At 32.7% G+C, this 20433-nt stretch overlaps 1 protein-coding gene across 3 annotated transcripts in view; it reads left to right on the forward strand.

Moving 5' to 3' along the window:
• Positions 1 to 20433, forward strand: part of TFEC (transcription factor EC) — a 211924-nt gene that overhangs the window by 190363 nt on the left and 1128 nt on the right. For all 3 annotated transcript variants that reach the window (XM_011999841.1, XM_011999842.1, XM_011999843.1), the window contains 4 exons: positions 8781 to 8895; positions 10945 to 11001; positions 13596 to 13671; positions 19487 to 19634. In XM_011999841.1, the coding sequence (XP_011855231.1) occupies positions 8781 to 8895; positions 10945 to 11001; positions 13596 to 13671; positions 19487 to 19634 (396 nt within the window). The remainder of the gene's footprint in view (positions 1 to 8780; positions 8896 to 10944; positions 11002 to 13595; positions 13672 to 19486; positions 19635 to 20433) is intronic.

Raw genomic sequence — 20433 nt, forward strand, 5'->3', positions numbered from 1 at the left:
CCCATATATAAATTTACAGATTCTTTGCAGTAACCTTCTTCCCCCTCACACCCTCCCTCTTGCTAGGGTTTGAAGTCTATTGTTGAGAGCCATGGGCACAGTATGTTTACATGTGGTGGTAAGAAATCTTTCATCTTGAGAGTGGTGGGAAATAATGTCAGATGGAGAGAGTGGGGCCGTGCAGCGAGATTTTGAAAACTAAACACAAGACTTTGGGCTTAATACATGAGTTAAGGCAGAAAGATTTTAGATTTCAGATTTTTTGACTGGGAGAAAGCAGAAGGAAGTTGTATTTTTAAACTATGAGTTAGTCTGGGAGGGTTAGTGGTAGTTAATTGAGAGAGATGAAGAAATACTAGTGGCGGGGAACATAATTTAGGCTTAGGGCTGTGAGGATCTTGAAATATGAGAATAGGGAAGAATTTTCAAACTGAGAAATGACTCTTAAAAAAAGTCATATTTGAGTGATAGATCAGATATAAAATATGGAGAGGGAAGAGGCCAAAACAGTAGAAAAAGCATATGTGGAATTCAGGTCAGATTATTTATGTTGTCCTGTATTTGTCCTGATAAGAATAGATGGATGTATAAACATTTTCAGAGGTTAATTTTATTTAGATGTTTCTACAATAATTTTGGACCCAGATTTTAGTTTCTTATAGGGCAGCACTGATTTTAAACAAACCCAAAGCTATATTTTTCTAGGGTTATGAAAACATGTATTGTCTCAAAAACATGTTGCCAATGCACTAAATTTGAATAAAAATTTCACTGTCTTTTCTTCCGGACTTAAAATTGCAATTTGGAGACGTTAGTAACTTCAACTAAATAAAATAAAATAAAACAAAATTAAATTAAATTAAATTAAATTAAATTAAATTTAAAAGTGCCATTTTGATAAAATGTGAGACAAACACACACGATTCTTTATCCTAACAGTAAGCAAATGCGTAATGGAAACTTTGATCCTTAAGCATTCCATTTAGAGGATAAGGAGATATAGTAAACAGTGTTTCACAATTTTGTATAAAATCATTCTACATGTAATTAAATCAGCATCTTTACACAGTAGTAGAGTAGGAGATTAAGAGTAACAAATTCGATGAAGAGAATCAGAATATCTAAGCCTAAAGAGGTAGGAAAAATTCTCTTTAGGAAACTACTACTGTGGTAGAATTTTTGTAGATAAGAAATATTACATCTTGGAAGCATTTTTACAAAATGGCTTGATATATATCTTGAAAATACGATACTTTTCCCCATAAAACTATCTAGTTCAGGTATTTTCCTTATGAAGTATGTTTAAAGTTTGTTTTGATTCTTCAGTAATCATAATACGATTACCACTATTAATATTACCACTATTAATTCTTCAGTCAGTAATTACGTTTACTAAGTAGTATTTTTCTAGAAAATTTTGCATTTTGTCTAAGCATTTACAATCAATGGCAAATTTTGTCAACTGTGAATATAGATCATTTCACTTATTTATTTCCAGTGTGGGTAGCTTTTGTTACTTTTTTTTGCCTAATTATTCTGGCTAAAACTTACAATACTATGTTGAATAGAAGCAGTGAAAATAGGCATCCTTATATTGCTCCCTGTTGGTAGTATATCTCATTATGTTTTTATACTGGCATAAAATATATATAACATAAAATTTACCATTCTAACCATTTTTAAGTGTACAATTCAAAGGCATTAAGTACATTCATAATGTGCAACCATCACAACTATCCATTTCCTAAACTTTATCATTATCCCAAACAAAAACTCTGTACTCATTAAGCAGTAGCTCCCCTTATCTACGTATTTCCAGCCCCTGATAGCTTTTGGTCCACTTTCTGTCTCTATGAATTTCACTATTCTAGGTACCTCATATAAGTGAAATAATACAATACATATCCCATTGTGCTTGGCTTATTTCACTTAGCATAATTTTTTCAAGTTTCACCCATGTTGTAGCATTCATCAGAATTTCATTGCTTTTTAAGCTTGAGTACTATTCCATTATGTGTATACACTACATTTTATTTATCTATGCATCTGTTGATGGACATTTGACTCTTGCAAATAACGCTAATATGAACACTGGTGTACAATTATCTGTTTAAGTCCCTGCTTTCAATTCTTTTGGATATACACTTAGAAGAGAAATTACTGGATCATATGTTAATACTACACTTAACTTTTGAGGAACCTCCATACTGCTTTCCACAATGGCTGCACCATTTCACATTCCCACCAGCATTCCTCAGTTTTTCTTTTGATATTAGCCATCCTAATGAGACTGAAGTATTACACGGTAGCTTTGATTTACATTTTCCTAATGACTAGTGATGTTGGGCATCTTTTCACGTGCTTATCGGCCATTTGTATACATCTTTATTGGAGAAATGTCTATTCAAGTCTTTTGCCTATTTTTAAAATGGGGTTGTCATCATTTTAAACAAACTATCACAAGGACAGAAAACCAAACACTGCATGTTCTCACTCAGAAGTGGAAGTTGAACAATGAGATCACATGGACACAGGGTGGGGTGTATCACACACCAGGGCTGGTTGGGGTGTGAGGGACTGTGGGGGGGATAGCATTAGGAGAAATACCTAATGTAAATGACGAGTTTATGGGTGCAGCAAACCAAGATGGTACATGTTTACTGATGTAACAAGCCTGCACTTTGTGCACATGTACCCTAGAACTTAAAGTAGAATAAAATAAATAAATAAAATTGGGTCATTTGCTTTTGTTGTTGAGTTGAAGATTTATTTTTATATATATACTCTGGATCTTAATCTCTTGAGAAATACATGATCTGCTAGTGGCTTCTCCCATTGTGTGGGTGGTTTTATAGATTTTTTTCTTATGTTTATGTATTCGATCCATTTTGAGTTAATTTTTGTATATGATGTTAGATAAACATCTAACTTTACTCTTTTGCATGACGATAGCCAGTTTTCCCAACACCACTTGTTGAAAAGAATTCCTTTCCCCACTGAGTAGTCTTGGCGCCCTTGTCAAAAATCATTTGACCATAACATAAAGAGTTTATTTCTGGACTTGCTGTTATACTCCCTAGGTCTATGTGTCTTATTGCCAGACTCACGGTAGCACAGACTTAGATTACTGCAGCCTTGTAATAAGTTTTGAAATCTGGAAGTGTGAGTGCTCCACCTTCCTTCTTTCACAAGATTGTTTTGATTATGCAGGGTCCCTTGAGAGTTCATGTGAATTTAAAATGCATTTTTCTATTTCTTTAAAAAAATGCAGTTGGAATTTGATAAAAATTGTATTGAGTTGTAGACTGCTTTAGATAGTATTGCAATGTTAACAATATTATTTCTTTTCATCCATGAACACAAAATGCCTTTCCACTGATTTATGATTTCTTTCATTTTATTCAGCAGCATTTTTTAGTTTTCAGTGTATAAGCCTTTTGCTTCTTGGGTTAAGTTTAATCCTAAATATTTCATTCCTTTTGATGCTATTTAAATGGAATAGTTTTCTTAATTTCTTTTTCAGTTTGTTAATGGTTCCTGTGCAGAAATGCAACTGATTTTTGAGTTAATAAATGAATTCAGCTAAGCCGCAGTACATAAAATCAGCACACAGTTTGAATGTGTATGTGCGTTTGTGCATGTGTGTGTGTAAGTGTAGAATCTTAGGGAGGGTTTTCTTAATATGAGATCATGTCAACAGTTAACAGAGATCATTTCGTTTATTCCTTTCCAATATGGATAATTTTTGTTATTTTTTCTTGCGTAGTTATTCTCACCTAAACTTACAATACTGTGTTGAATAGAAGTAGTGAAAATAGGCAACCTTAACTTGCTCCTAATTTTAGGGGAGAAACTTACTACCTTTTAAATCTAACATGTGCTGTAGTTACTTTCTCCTTTCATTTGAAATGTTATTCATTTAATCAGTTTTGCCAGAAGCATGTCAATCTTGTTAATTTTTTTTCAAACAAAAACAACTTTTGCTTTGTGAATCTATCATTGTATTGTTTTGTTCTTCACTGATTTATGGCCTTATTTTATTAAATTATCTGTTCTAGTTTCTTTGGGTTTGTTTGGTTATTTTCCCCTATTTTTTTAAAGAGTGATGGTTAATTTATATAATTCAAAAATGAATCTATTTTTATCATTTATTATTTAAGGCTATGAATTTTCTTTAAAGCATTGTTTTGCCATATTCCAGACATTTCTTTACATGTGTTTTATCTTTGTTGTATTTTAAAATTCCAGTATGATTTCATCTTAAACTTTGAAGTTTTTAACAATTTTCTAAAATTTCCAAATATTTTGGCAATCAGATACTCTATGAAATGTGTTGAGGGTTTCTTTTAACTGAGCACCCTAATCAGTTTTTGTGTATGTTCCATATATACTTAAGAAAACTGTATTCACTATTTCTTCATGTAAAACTATATACTTGTCTATTGGGCTGAGCTTTAACATTTATTGTTCAAATCTTCTATAGCATTACTGATTATTTTTGTCTGCTTGACTTTTCAAAAAAGGGGAGATATGTGTTAAAGTCTTCTACTATTTTGATATATTCATTCATTTCCTCTTGTAGTTCTAAACATTTATTTCACGTATTTGGAGGTTACTTTATTAGGAGCACACGTGCTTGTAATTGTTATACCTTTTAAGAATAGTGACTCATTATCCCTAATAATTTTTTAAACCTGAAAGCCCTTTTTTCTGATATTAATTTAGCTACATCAGTTTCCCCATGAATATCATTTGCTGGATGTATCTTTTTCCGTTCTTTAACTTTTAATCTTTATATGTCCTTTTACTGTGTGGATATGTCTCTTGTAAGATACTTGTGTCTAGTTCCCGTTTTCTTACGTTATCTGTCAACTCTTTACCTAGGGAGTTTGACCTATTTAGATCATTATTATTATTGATATGTTTTCACTTGCTCTTCTTGTCTTAATTCATTTTTGTGCCCCATTTTAAAGTTTCTCCTTAGTACATTCTTACCACTTTCGCATCCTTTGGGTTCCCTGCCACAGCAACCCAACTATGCTGATATTATCTAAATTGAGTTACATGGTTATGTGTTTTACTTAATGTTTGATCTTGGATCCACCCCCATTATTTATTCCACAATAACTTTACCAAGATATTCGATCAATTTTATTTTATATTTTTGAGCATGTTCTTTAAATATCTCTACTTATTGAAGCACCTGACCCAAGCTTTTTCCAGTGTTAGTCTTTGTGGGATAAACTTTCTTAAGCATTGTATGCCTAAGAATATTTTTTATCACGGCCTCATGTGTGAATGACATTTGAGCTGCATTTAAAACTGTAAAACTTCATTTTATTTTCTTTCAGTGTTTTAAAATAGAGATTTGTTCTATTTTTCCATTCAATTTTGCTATTGAAAAATATTAATTGGACTTTTGTTCTTTGTACATAATCTATCTTTCTAGGCTTTTAGATTTTTCTCTTTATTATTGTATATTGTTTCATTTTAGTATAATATATCTGAATGTAGGTTTTTTTCTGTCATTCCTATTAGGCATTCTACAAACACTTTGATTTTTAAATGAAAATAAAATAATGATAACTTAAGCTGAAAAAAACCTCTGTGGTCCATTGATTATTATTAATTCTTAAAAATGTGTCTCCGTCACTTTAAAAACTACTGTCTTTCTTCCAATATTATTTTTCTCTCTTTTTGAAACTCCTATTGTCTGTAATTTAGTTCTAATAACTCTATTCCCTGTATTGTTTAGGTGTTCTTTCATATGTTCTATTTCTTAGGCCTTTCCCTTATCCTCGTGGGAGATTATTTTTAAAATTTGGTTTTATATTTTATCAATTCTTTTATTTCTTTTTATCATTTCCATTATGTTGTTTTTCCATTCTATAGGATTTTTTTCTAAGCGTTCTGTTTCTCATATCTCTTATTTCTCCTTGGTCCCTTTGGTCATTATGTTTTTTGTTGATTATTTTATATTGCAAATACCTTTGATGTTATTTATAATGTTGCTTGTTGCCTTACTTTTGAAATAGTCATTATCCTCAAATCTTTTGATATTTTGACCTGCTATCTCATTTTCTTCAGGAAATATTAGTTATTGTAGATAGCAGTATATATGTGGAAAGGTTAGACTCTGTCTATTTCAGTCCCTATGACCTCAGTAGTGGAGATGTGAATAAAATCTAAGGGGAAGAGCCTCTGATACTAAGAAACTACTGTCAATCACTCCTCACCTCAAAGCAGTTTCTCAGATCAGGAGTTCACTTTTTTCTATCAGAGAGACGTATTGCCTTATAGAGAAGTAGACTCTGCTCTATCAGGCCTTCTCTCTCACTTTGTTGACTGGATTTTATAATAAATTATTTATTTTATGTCTTTAAAGTTTGTGAATTTTTTGTTAATATGTTTGCCTACTGTCACATCGTAGATTTTGCTTTACTGAGAAAGCAACCTTTTAAAAATATCATAATAAATATTTCTTCATAAAATAGGTATTCATTTGCCTACAGATCTATAAAATAAAGTTAAAACTTGGACCTTATTACATAAGTAACTTATACCTTTCAAAAAGGTTGATATAAGTTTTCTTCGTGAGCTTTTTCACAGGTGAATGCAATCTGTACATTTTCACTAACACTGGACTCTTACATCTTTTAATGGAGAAAATGCACTTTAGGTTACATGAAGTGTATTACACACTTTGAAATTGAGCTCAATTGTTTAATGATATTCAAAAAATGATTAGCCATTTACATGAAATAGAGAAGTACCTACAGCATAAAATTAAATAGGATATTAATTATTGTGCTTTAGGGCATAAATTAGACAATAACCAAGATCAGAAGAATATGCAATGTGGCTACAGTTAAGCAGGATTAGATTCATTATCAGAATTTCAACCCCATTTCTAAGGAATAACACACTGGGTGCTGTCTGACCAGGTAATATGGAGGCAAGGAAATGCTATAGTTAGGAACCTCTTGCTTTATTTTTGCAGTATATCTGTAATATGGCTCCTTCCTTAACATTTCTGCAACTTGCCACTTCTTCATTGAAATCCAGCTGAATTCAAGCTCTTCAGAGGGAAAGTGCCCTTTTCCTAGTTCTGTCCCCTCACTCCCTTTTTGTTCAATGTGTCCATTATGCTTCTCAAAGGCACAGAGGAAATGTACAATTCAGACTGGTGATGCCTCAGCTCGTAACCAACAGGACTTTCAAAAATGACCTTGGAAAATTTACACTTTAAAAAGTATGACTAAATGAGTCACATCTTAGAAAAACTGCTTTTTGAATTTCTTCCAAAGAATAATTGTATTTATTTGATACTAACACATATTGTCTGCCTAATTTGCTCAACTTTGTCCCTATTTTACAGATGAGAAAATTGAGGAGAAATAGCGATGACTTAAATAGCTGGCTTTTATAGCTTCCTTCCAAGACCCATAAAGCAAAAATTCTCTTACAATTAAGTTTATATAAAATAAATGTGAAGAGTCCTAATAGAGTTAATAATGAAAAAATATGAAAAAATACATGTGAGAGCCATATAAGTCTAACATGTCTTTATTGGCATGCATATAAACTGATGTGATTTCAACTGCATTTTCAAATTTTTCCCCTCAGGTATATACAAAATTTATTATATATACTATAATGGACTATAATCTCAGAAACTAATTTTGGTCATAATATGTCCTTTCTTCATATTTATTTCCAGTCTGATTTTATCAATTCTCTCAGATTGAATTGGAGTTTTTCAAAAAGTGGGTTGTGAAGTTAGGTTCTTCATGAAGACTTGTTAAAGCATTGTTTCATTATATGTTTTATTCCTAGTCCTTGAGGAAAGAAAAAAAAATTGCTTCTTATTCAGCTCTTTATTTATTGCACAGAAGTGGAATAAAGATACTCACAATGGAAAAATCTTAAAATTTCAAATCCTGCATAGTGAATGCAGCTTGTTCTGGAATAACGAGTATTAACCTGAAATATGAATATTACTTAAATTTGATTTTCTTGGGAAATCAAATCAATAAGCGCACCTTGAATAATGAATTGGTACAATTTTGAATTGTGTATAAAACAACTTAGGTTTTTGGAAAAATTGTTCCCAAGAAGCAGTTCAAGAATTGTAGCGTTGCTATAATTGGATGTACCCTATATTCACTAGAGGCAAAAGTAGTTTTAGACTACTTTTGGTTACCAGCTGGAAATTTATAATAATCTAGAACATTAAGTGTACAATGAGAAAAAGCATGCCTTCCAGGAAGGGAAGAGTTTCTCATTTAATCAACAGTGTAAAACACCTCTTGACTGTGAGTTGCTGGTAGCACTGATGGCGTTCAGAAGACTCCCAAAATGTTCAACCATTATACCTAATTTGTGGGATGTGATGAACTTTCCAGCTTTGCAAAGATGCATATTGATTTTTGTCCAAAATAATATTTTTAATTGTATCAATTTATAACCAGGTCATATGCTGGATCAAACTTCCATAACTTTGTAAATATTAATAAGAATGTTCCTTCATACATGAACTGATTTCCCTTTTTGTCTAAACACATATAACTTTTTTCAGTGCATCTTATCCGTAAGCATTTTACGCTGCATTTTTAAAAAGTTAATGCATACTCTTGTCTTGTTTAAAAGCAAAATGCCTTAAATTACAAATTATTATTAACAAAATACCACATTTAAAGAGGAAAATGTAATATATATAACTAAATATATCAATTTGCACAGAAGGTTTTATTAATCTTTTCTTCCTTTTTCCTCTCAAGTTATCTGGAAGTATTTTGGATGTGTATAGTGGTGAACAAGGAATTTCACCAATTAACATGGGGCTTACAAGTGCTTCTTGTCCAAGTAGTCTACCAGTGAAAAGAGAAATTACAGGTAGTATTGTTTTTATAGTTTTACCTTTTTTATTTTTATTAATGACATAAGTTATAAGTGACATATATTGTGCTAACTAGAATTTGAAAAGTATAACAAAACAATTACGAAAAAGAAGAGACAGTAAATTCATGATTTCTTTCTATGATAATCAAGCAGTAAGTTAATATAACTTATAGTTTGACTGAATTGATTCATTATTTTGGAAATTGAGCAAATACATATGTTTTGTATACATATATACATATATATTCACACGCTTATATACATACATATATAAAAGACAGCTTCATTTAACATAGGTTCATTTTTATATTAAATAGATGCCATTTATTAACATGGTTACAAAGTGATATAATAAATTAGAGAAATTAGTCTATTCTTTGTATGCAGAATTTGACAAAAAACAAATATTGGATTTTTTTTCTTTTTAACTTGTTTTATGGATTTCATGATAGACTCACATTTAATTTTCTTAATTGAAAACAAACCCTGAGTTTTCAATAGTTTATTTCAAAATTGTTACAACTCAAATTATAGGAGCATAGTCAAGTGCTTCCAAAATAAATGAAGAAATCAACCCAGGGTCAAAGGAGCTACTTTTCCAAAGGTGTAACAGCTGATTACAGGCAGAACTGGATCAACGTAAGGGTTTCCTGACTTACAAGTCCAGTGTTAGTTCCTCCATAAAAATAAATAAATTCACTTGAGATCTCTACAATAAACTTTTGGTCTGGAGCTCAAACACCAGTCTTTAAGAATTTTACATAGTTAATGGTAAAATTTTAAATAAATACGTGACCACTCTTAAAGCTCAATCAATAATTCAAAAATGTGTATGCATCCAAATTATTCAGACTATAATGACTGTAGTTCTTAATACATACACTTAAATAAAATGTATTATTTTATTAACTTTTTAAATTATAACTCTAATAATATTGTATTATTTTTGTTGCATAACAACAAATTACCCCTGAAATTTGGCAATTTGAAGTAATAAATATTTATAATCTCAAAGTAATAAACATTTATAATCTCATTCAGTCTCTGAGCATCAAGAATCCAGGAGTGGCCTAGTGAATTCGTTCAGACCAGAGCCTCTTATGAGGCTGTAGTTAAGATGTCAGCCAGAAGTACAGACACCTGAGACTTGACTGAGGCTGGAGGATGCACTCCCGAGGTGTTTCACTCAAGGTCTTGTAGGATAGTGCTGCCTGTTGGCAAGTGGCCTTTGTTCCTGACTACTTGGATTTCTTCATAGGGTTGCTTGAGTGTCCTCATGACATGACAACTAGAGATCAAAGAGATGCCAATGTGAAAGTTAAAAATTTCTCCTATTATCTAGCCTTGGATTCCATACTAGTCATTTCCACAGCAAGCTAGTGGCTTCACAGGTCAGCCTTATTTATTTAATGTGGGAGGGAACTACAAGGTGTGAACACTACAAATTAAGAATCATTGTAGGCCATCCTGGAGGTTGATGGTCATATAAATACAACCACACCATACATACAGGGAAGTGCCATTTACTGGAAGAAAGTGTGGAATTGTTTCATATGGATATTTGAGAAATGTAGTGAGTTCCAACTCTTGGGACGTAGAAATAATAATTACTAATAAAATATTTAGATTGGAGTAATTTCTTTCTGAATCTCAAAATCCTGAAAATAATAATTGAATACTATATTTCCTGTGTACTATATTTCTTTTGGTTATCACAATGATTTTAAGGTAGGTATCGTATTATAGTCATTTTACAGATGAAGAGCCTGAAACCCAGAGAAGTGTGGCAATAGATCACATGGCTATTAAATGGAGGGCCAGAAAAGAAATTCAGTTTTTATTATCCCAGAGCCTGAAAGCTTTGCTATTGCCTTTTACTGAAGAGTACTGTGTTCCAAATTTCTGAATATTTGCATCAAAAATATTATTGTACCATTTAGAGCAAATAATATTTTATTTTCACCTAGGAGTTCTGAATTTCGTTGCCTGGAGGGGTTTTAAGGTAGAACTAAGCTTTGTTTTTATTATTTTTCTTTTGATCAGAAACTGACACTAGAGCTTTAGCAAAAGAGAGACAAAAAAAGGACAACCACAACCTCAGTGAGTATATATTTTTCCGTATAAAATTAATGCAAAAGGAAATGCATAGACGTTAAGGTGTATGGTCTTTTATTATACTCCATAAGTATTTTGATGTCAGATGGCCAAAATTAATTGCACATACAACTTGATTTATTTTGGGAAATATTAACAATGTGAACTCTCAGAAAAGCTATCTATTTTCGCAAAATGAAACATCTCGAATTCCCTCCTTGATCATTCACTCCCAAGGAGGCTGCCTGTGACTGAGATGAGTGCATTTGGTTACATTTGAATTCTGTTGTGACTCACTGATTCAAAGGTTTAAAGAGATAAAAGTGACTTTTGAAAATGTACAACATTTAAATAGTAAGAAACATAACTCTAGGTTCCCATTCTTCTGTGTCAATTTGCTCCTCCCTTCTCAATGATATGTTATCTGAAAGGCATTGCTGTGTTGTAGTGCTGAATTCCACCTCTGGAACAAATAGAGCTCTCATGCCTTCCTAAGGGTTAATTAGACTCTAATAACAGGTCATATGAGATGGAGAAATCAGGCACCTCCTTATTCAGGAGGATGGACCGAGGGAGGTGGCCTGCGCAGGCTCTGGAAGTGAGCTCAGGGAATAAGGGAGGAAATTGCTTGTGCTAATAACCCAGAGTATAGTTTAGAAAGGTTCCCTTGGCCCTGTGGCTGCCTTGCTGAGTGGCGAGAGGCATGGCCTGAGAAGGCAAGAGTGCGTCCTCTAAATATTGATCGGAGTAGTAGCCTCTCTTGTCTGGATCTAAGGACAGGATTGAGTGAATATGTCAAAAATGTTGTTGTGTAGTGAAACCACCGTGGCATGAAGTAGTTTAGTAATTTCTTAAAACTTGACTCATTTACAAATAACTAGTACTAGGTATGAACAACATTGGGGAACCAGATTTCTCATTATAATTAGCCATTTAAAAATTCATAGACTACTATCTGAGAAGAGTAGAGAAGAAGGTTCTGACATTCTACATAAGATAGATTTAAATAAAATATCTTAAATAAACATGACAGGACAAAAACAGTCCCTTATTTTGAGAAAAAAACTGTGAACTTGCTTCATAGTTGTTCTTCATCTTGTATTTAAAAGTGTGGCTTATAAGAGTTAATGTGTGTTGACATAAAATTGTTAATAAAATCTTATTATTTATATATATGCATATGTTTTATATATACATTTCTATATATGTATTATATGTGTGTACATATGTTTCTATTAGCTTTACCTTTATTTTCTAGTCAGTGTTTTTTGTGGTGTCATTTAGCTGTTTTCTGAATTATGTGCACAGGGGAAATAGGATTGGTGAAGAGGGAAAATAAACTCTTACCAGAATCGATTATATTCTCATTTTAGAGGAATCACAATGTATTATTCCTAAAGGTCAAATTCATTCATGTAATTTGCTTTGTAGAGTAAGTTCATCAAGGCAATTCATAGTCTGATGACTTTCCTTGTTTCTAGTAGCAGTTCATAATTCTCAAATGTGAACTGTTTAAGTATTTTCCAACATTTAAAAAATATATTTTCCTCTTCTTCATATCCTTTTCTACCTTTACTTCCCTGAAAGTTTTAAACGTATCTGTTGAAAAAGATACCATATACAAGTATATGTTATGGTTCTTGATATTAGGAATATAGAGTAGAAGACTGCTCTCAGAGAAGAGTAATACAGGAAATTTGACAGATATATGTTTTATGTTGAATATTTATGATGTTCAGAAATTTGCCATAAGCAATGAATGTATGGAAATGCAACAAAAGAAAACAGTCTCTGAATAAGCTGATATCAGTAGTTTTCAAAGCATTGGCCCTACAAAAACAGTATCAGCATCACCATGAAACTTCTTAGAAATAGAAATTCTTGCCCACTCTTGTCCCCCTACTTCCAGGACACACTCAAATTAGAATCCTTAAGTGTGTGGTGCAAATCTGTTTTAATAGTCCTTCCAGGTGTGTCTACAGAGTGCCAAAGTATAACAACAAGTTATTTATATATTATTGGAAACTAAAATAGAAAAATAAATTTATGGTCTAATCAATATACATTTATTTACCCCCTCCTGTATGTCAAGCTCTCTGATGATACTAAAATAAGTAAGTTAGGTCCCTGCCCTCAAGGAGGTCATAGAGTCTAACTGGATACACACACCTACTATGTGCTAAACATTGTTAGACTTTGAGGACAGTATATGAGAAGACTAAAGAGTGTTGCATGACCTCAAATGATTACAATCTTGATGGATTGACAAATTGTCAATGTATGAAATAATCAAACAGATAACATATGAATATATATACACACATTGCATTATGAATATTATAGTATTTTAAAGAATTTTTAAAAATGTTTTGTGACAAAATGTTGTTAAAACGGTGTAAATTGTATATTTATAATTCTAATATTGAAACTTTTACTTTTAGAATAAAGAATTTTTAATTTATTCTTGAGAAGTATTATCATTTGACTAAATGGAAAGTTTTTTGCCCATTGTTTTTAAAAGATTATTAAGAAAGTTTACAGCTGACCAAAAGTGAACTGTGCATTAATGAGAATAATCAATAATGTTTCTTCTTTAATAGTTGAAAGAAGAAGAAGGTATAATATTAATTACCGAATCAAGGAGCTTGGCACTCTTATTCCAAAGTCTAATGATCCGTGAGTTCAACAATCATTTCTATAATAATGTTATAATTTAAAGACCCCCAAAAATGAATGGGAGGGAAAAGGGAGAAGAACCAACGACTAGGAAACTAAGCAGCTTATGGCAAAAATAAGGCTATTGCTGGGCTCATTTTAAAATGTCTATTCCAGGCTGATTGTTATTGAGCATCAAGGCTGTTACAAGAGTTGTCCGTTTGAGCTATAAGAAGTAAATAAGTTATTTCTCCTCAATTCATAGTGAGTCTTTCTGTAAGGTGACAATATTTTCAAATTTAGTGATAATGTCAAATATTATTTATGATACAGACTGGTATATTCAATTTTTATGAGTATAACAATTCTCCCAATTTAAAATTTGCATGCAAGTGAAAATAGAATTGTTAGATTTTCCAAGGTCCCCAAATTTTGGAGACACACAAGTAACAAATGGAATTGTAAAAGCATATTGATTGATGCTGACCAGGCTTTGTGCTGTATGCACAAAATGTCCATCAAACAAATTAGTTACTCTTGTAAATATTGAGAAATAAAGTGTTAAGTTAAAATATTGAATGTTTCTTTAAAAATAGAACACCTGTAATCCCAGCACTTTGGGAGGCCGAGGTGGGCGGATCACTTGAGGTCAGAAGTGTAAGACCATCCTGGCCAACATGGTGAAACTCCATCTCTACTAAAAATACAAAAATTAGTCTGGCATGGTGGCGCATGCCTGTAATCCCAGCTACTCAGGAGGCTGAGGTGAGAGAATCGCTTGAACCCAGGGGGCAGAGGTTGTGGTGAGCTGAGATCGTGCCGCTGCACTCCAGCCTGGGCAACAGAGCAAGACTGTGTCTCAAAAAAAGAAAAAAAAACGTGAAAACATGGAATCTGTAGCATTAATAATGATTTGAAAATATTTCCTTAAAACTGAGAATTATTTTTTTCTCCAAATACTGGATATTATTCATTATCCAGAAATGATCATGTTTGATAAAGTCATACTTGTGTGCCAGGCACATTGTCTCATGCCTATAATCCCAGTACTTTGGGAGGGCCAAACAGGAAGATTGTTTGAGGCCGGGAGTTCAAGATCGGTCTGGGTGCAATCCCACCTCTAAAGAGAAAGCAAGCAAGAAGGAAAAGAAAGGGAAGGGAGAGGAAGGAAGGGGAAGGGAGAAGAGAGGAGGGGAGGGGAGGGGAGAGGACGGGAGGAAAGGGAAGGGAAGGGGAAAGAAAGAAAGAGAAAGAAAGAGCAAGAGCTGGGCGTGGTAGCATGAACCTGTACTCCAAGCTACTCAGGAGGCTGAGACACAGGGATCGCTTGAACCCAGGATTTCAAGGCTGAAGTGAGCCATGATTGCACCACTGCATTCCAGCCTGGGTGATAGAACAAGACGCTGCACCTCCCCGCCCCCCCCCGCAAAAAAATTACATTTGTGAGATTTTGAAGCACTTTTTCTGTAAATCCAAATTTGCTCATTTACTTGGACAATTCAACAATTCGTTAGAAAAGGGAATGCAATATATGTCCTTATGTACATATTAGACTGCGAAGACATTTAGGGTCTGAAGAGCTCAGGTCTAATTTAGACTCTACTCCAAACTCTTCAAATCTTTTAAAGTATCTAAACATGTGACTCTGTTAGCTAAAGGAAACACTTGTCTTCCCTATATGCCTGTGTTTTTATAAAAATAAAATCAAATAAGGTATATGGGAATAGTTTGCAAGTTATAAAGTTTTATGAGAGATTATTACTCCAAATTTTAATAAAAACTTTATCTAAAGACTCCTTTCTAGTTCTAATTCATTTTCTAGAACATGGGATGGTAAGCATTTTTTGTATAGGGCCAGATAGTAAATATTTCAAGCTTTGTGGGCCATACAGAAAGTCTTTGTCACAATTATTTAACTCTGGCATTGTAGCACGAAAGCAGACACAGACAACATGTGAAGGAATGAGCTTGACCACATCCAGTGAAATGTATGGACAAAAATAAGCTATGGGCTATAGTTTGTCTACCCTTAGTCTAGAATATGAAAATTCAATTTACTGTAGACTTGTATCTAAAAGAGACCAGAATTGGGAAAACCACATTGCAAGCATTGTTTTTCTCTCCCTTACGAATCTCAGAAAGAAGGGTTATTATTTGTTTTAATTCTATTATGTTGTATGTAGGAAATATCATTTATTTGGGGTCTAATGGAAAACACATTAATTAGATGTTGAGTATGTCTATACATGGATCTTTCTGTATATCACAGATAGAGAAGACACTTCATTGAAATGTGTGGCATTCCAAAAGTCTCAGTACCAATTCTGTTTAAATACATTTTATTCCTTGTCTTGCTGTGGCCTGACCTGTTACTCCCGTGTCCCTTTTTAGGGTTTAGCAATGAGGGTCCCATGGTTGAATCCAGAGCATATCCTCTTAAAATGGACTTTACCTGAGAACCATGGTCTGGCTCCATGGACTAAGGAATACTCGTCTACGTGACAAAATTATTTTGGATCCATTTGTCACATTTTCAAATGTTATTAGGGATAATCTGAAAGTCACAGGAAACAAGAATGCTGGGGAAAGGGAAGGGTAGCATAGAGGAGGCAAATTTACTTTGAGGGTGAGAAAAGGAAAGAAGAAATGACATTATTATGTTATGACAATGAGAAAATTAACAAACAGTGGATCTGGAAAAAAAACAAAAACAAACAAAAAAAACCCTTCCAAGATTTTAGTTTGAGTTTAACAAATTTTTGAATAACTTGTTGAACAGGTGACTACAACCATTAAAATGACTAAGAACAATTTTTAAAAATAAAAAGTACATCAGAGTATACAATTGTCTAGTATGAGATACTTCAAATTATGTGCCATACCTATTAATGGGTCATGGAATCACTCAAATGAGACAAATGCAGCATTTTAAACAAAAAAGGAAGAATAGCATTGAAAATATAAGAGTATTACATGTAAAGAGAATAGGAAAGCTCTGTGAAATCTTTGTTGCAGTTTTATATACTAAGAGTGTGCCAAGTTACTATATAAAACGTATTTCTTGTGGCAGATGCATATGAAAGGTGGGAAAGCCACAGTTGGCAGAAGAAGTACTGAACTGAGTGAGGAAACCTGGGGCTTATCTCCTAAACCCCATATACTCTTGGGCAAATGGCAGCAACTGTGGCATGGTTGACCTTTGAGTACCTTTCCAGCTCATAATTGGAAGATATTTTGGAGTTGGCTTAGGAAATAAAAGCTAATACCTGAAGATACTTTGAATTCTATGAAGTTTTTATTTTTATGTATCGAAACATTCAGAAAATTCCATTTCTTTGCAGGTCATAATGGTGAGGTCAGAAGGAAAAGTAATACAGAGAATAGCTGTAATTGAGAAGTATAGGTTGAGAAAAGTACGTGAAAAAAAAACACGACCAGGCAATGACAATCTCTTGACCAGTGTTAAAAAAACAAAACTCCAACAAAAATAACAATCAAAGAGAAAGCGTGAAGAGCTTCTACAACATGTAGTAGTTGTCCTCTTTAGCTTTCTTGGAAACACTTTTGTCCGTATGTGTTTTTGTGAGCCATGTTTACAAAAATTACATGAGTAGAAATTTAAAAATAGTATTAGATCATTAATTACTCTATTACTCTTGTTTTTGCACTTTAAAAAGTTTTCTAAATAGTTTGAAGTTTTTTTACTTTATCTTTCCTCCCCTCTACAACCAAATTCCACCTGCTTTTGTGTAAGAATGATAGTTGGCACAGCATATGAGACCTGACAAAGCTTTCTAAGTCAGGAGTCACAAAATGTTGAAGCAAAAAAAAATAAATAAATAAATAAATAAAAAATATTCAGACCTGTCATAGTATTTTTTTCTCTCTTTTTTAAAATCTTTTTAAAATTATTTTTTAATGCTTTTAAGTGGATGTGCGCTCCTCAGATAACAGATTGTACATTTTCCATAGCTTTGCCTGGCAGCACTCCTTACTTACTCCAATTTATACATTTGTATTATCTGCTCTGACTGTAAATGCATTCAGGCTTTCAATCCACCAAAGTTTTAAGATCTTAAAAAATCGTTGTGCAGAAAATGAAAGGCCAGCATCAACGATCAACACTTATTCTTTAGCCATGCCTTTATTGGTGTGTCTATATATGGTACCACCCTATGTAATATTTATAATGCCTCTTTGCTGAAATTGTTTTGGGAGAGAGGCAAAAGTCTCTTCAGTAAATATAAAAAAATAAAAAATAAATTAAGAAAGAATCTTGTACATTAAAATGTCTTTAAAATAGAGGAACTTAAAAAACGTATTGTAAGTGACATCAGGTACAAATTGAAGGGAGGCTCATTGTGTGTTCTCTACCACCATTTTGAAGATTTGTTTTTGAACTAAATAGTACTTTAAACTTCAAAGTTGTCTAGGGTTATCTTTTTTTTTTTAAACATATTTCTCTGTCCTCAAGTTTTTCTTCCCATGGGAAAAAAATGACACAACATAAGGGTCCATAAGGCTTTTGCTACTACTTAAATTTTAGTTTAGAGTCCATTACACGATTCAGTTACAGATACTTAGTTTAACACCAAAGAGAGCCTGTCTCTCCCCACCCTTCCCACCACCACCATCCCATCCATTCCCCTCAGCCCCCGTGAGTGGAGTGAGACCAACAGCCATTATAGCCTTAAAGAAATGACAAAGCATTTTCAAACTTGCGATGTCCGTTGACAATGTTTTGGTGCACTGCAGTAGAACAGAGCTCTTATCCAGGCTCCAGTAAGTATTTTCACCTGCTAGTAGAAAAATGTCTCTTCTTTTAATATTTTACTGCTAATGGCATTGTCTCATCACTAAAAATATATGTAGACAAATGTTATATTTCCCTACCTGTGCGCTTTATGCTATACTAAAAACATCTCATGACTCTAAATTAAAAATGCATCCAGGTTTTCCAACAACTCTGATTAACACTTAGCAATTAGTTTGGACTCATTCTGCCAACATATTATTATTTCTCATGCAGTATTACATTCATTAATGTATATTTTCAGATACCAAACTCAGTAGCCTCTTCCACAATGTCATAGCTTTAATTTCTTCTGTCTTAAAAGTAAGTTTTAATGAAATGATTTCTTCTATGCTAAAGCCTAAAAAGTTATCCAGTAATGTTTAATTATATTTACTTATCTTAAATGTATTTAAAAACAGCTACTCATATCAAGCCTTTAAAAAGTTTTGATGATGTTTGTACAGAAAAAATGGCTGAATGGTTTTAGAAAGTTTGCTCTATTACATAAAGTGATGTTGCCAGAGTCTGATTTGTTTCACAATTGCTCAGGATCACCATTCAGGAGGGACTTTATTTTTTTCTTAGAAACATAAAAGCAACCTTATTAGAAAGTAGGTTAAAAGATTGCTACATTTGAAATGATCTTAAAAAATTTAGGCTTAAGTCCTCAGTAATGTACATTTCCTAGTTCATTAATGCAGAAATACTGCACATAGATTTTAATCTTGGAGTTAATAATAAAAGCAATTTTCACTAAAAATATAAAAACTGTAATGGTAGAATCATGATATTGCATTTAGCTCTCCCACAAAAAGTCACTTTATTACTTTCTTTTGACACTTATTTTCATTCTGGGATTAATTTTACTATATAAGGGCTTCTTAACTATTCTATTAAAATTTCTATTCAGAAGCAATAATATCTAAGAGTGAATAATAGTCATGTAAATCATTATTTCATATTAATGTAAAAGATTTTGTAAGTTCTTATGAATTCTGCTGACATGCACAATTGTGAAAAGGTTATCTCTCCGTTCTACAGTGATATGCGCTGGAACAAAGGAACCATTCTAAAAGCATCAGTGGAGTACATCAAGTGGCTACAAAAAGAACAACAGAGAGTCCGAGAATTAGAACACAGACAGAAGAAATTAGAACAGGCTAACAGGCGACTTCTACTTCGGATTCAGGTTTTTATAAGAATGTTGCCATGAGCCACATAGCTTACATATGACTCAGCTGTCATCAGTTTTCTTCATTGGTCTCATTTATTTTTTCTCTTATTAACAATTATTTTTCCTTTTGAAGGATAATTTTACTGCTTTTTAGAAGTTCGTGAATTGGATTGTTTCAATTAGGTTTTGACTAGAAATCCAGGATCAAGATAGCTGAAAATGTATATATGTATATACACATATGTGTCTATATGTGTGTGTATATATATACATATATAATGACAACAACAAATTACAAAATGCACAAAATATAACACATTTCATAAATGCACACATTATTATCCCAATCAAATAATAATACTAAGTAGAACGCTTGTTTCTCTAGATTATATTGGACATTAAATTCTCCCCTCCTTCTTTCATTTCTTTCCCGACATTGCTATGGTTTTCATTGCCTCAAGGAGTGTTGTGCCAGTTTATATTAAGTCACTTCTCATCTGTTCATATAATCCAAAATATCAAAACATGGGCTTTTATAACTCTCAAGATTTTTTAAAAATGTGAGTATGCTTAGCACCAGGTAAAGCATTTACTGTTTCCATGAAAAGGTCCTGCATTTATGGTGAGAAATTAATCAGGAAGAATAAATAGATGACTTTCTGCTATCTCCAAATGGCTGTATTGTAGTCTGAGCCACTGTGGAACTATCATCAGTCATAAATTCCTTTGTAGAACAATGAGACCGAACTTAACAAAAATCTGAATAATTTTCTCAGAGTTATTTTTCAGACATCAGAAATATATCAATTTCATT

This window comes from Mandrillus leucophaeus, unplaced genomic scaffold (assembly GCF_000951045.1).
Source record: "Mandrillus leucophaeus isolate KB7577 unplaced genomic scaffold, Mleu.le_1.0 Scaffold603, whole genome shotgun sequence".
In the NCBI taxonomy this organism is placed as follows: Eukaryota; Metazoa; Chordata; class Mammalia; order Primates; family Cercopithecidae; genus Mandrillus; species Mandrillus leucophaeus.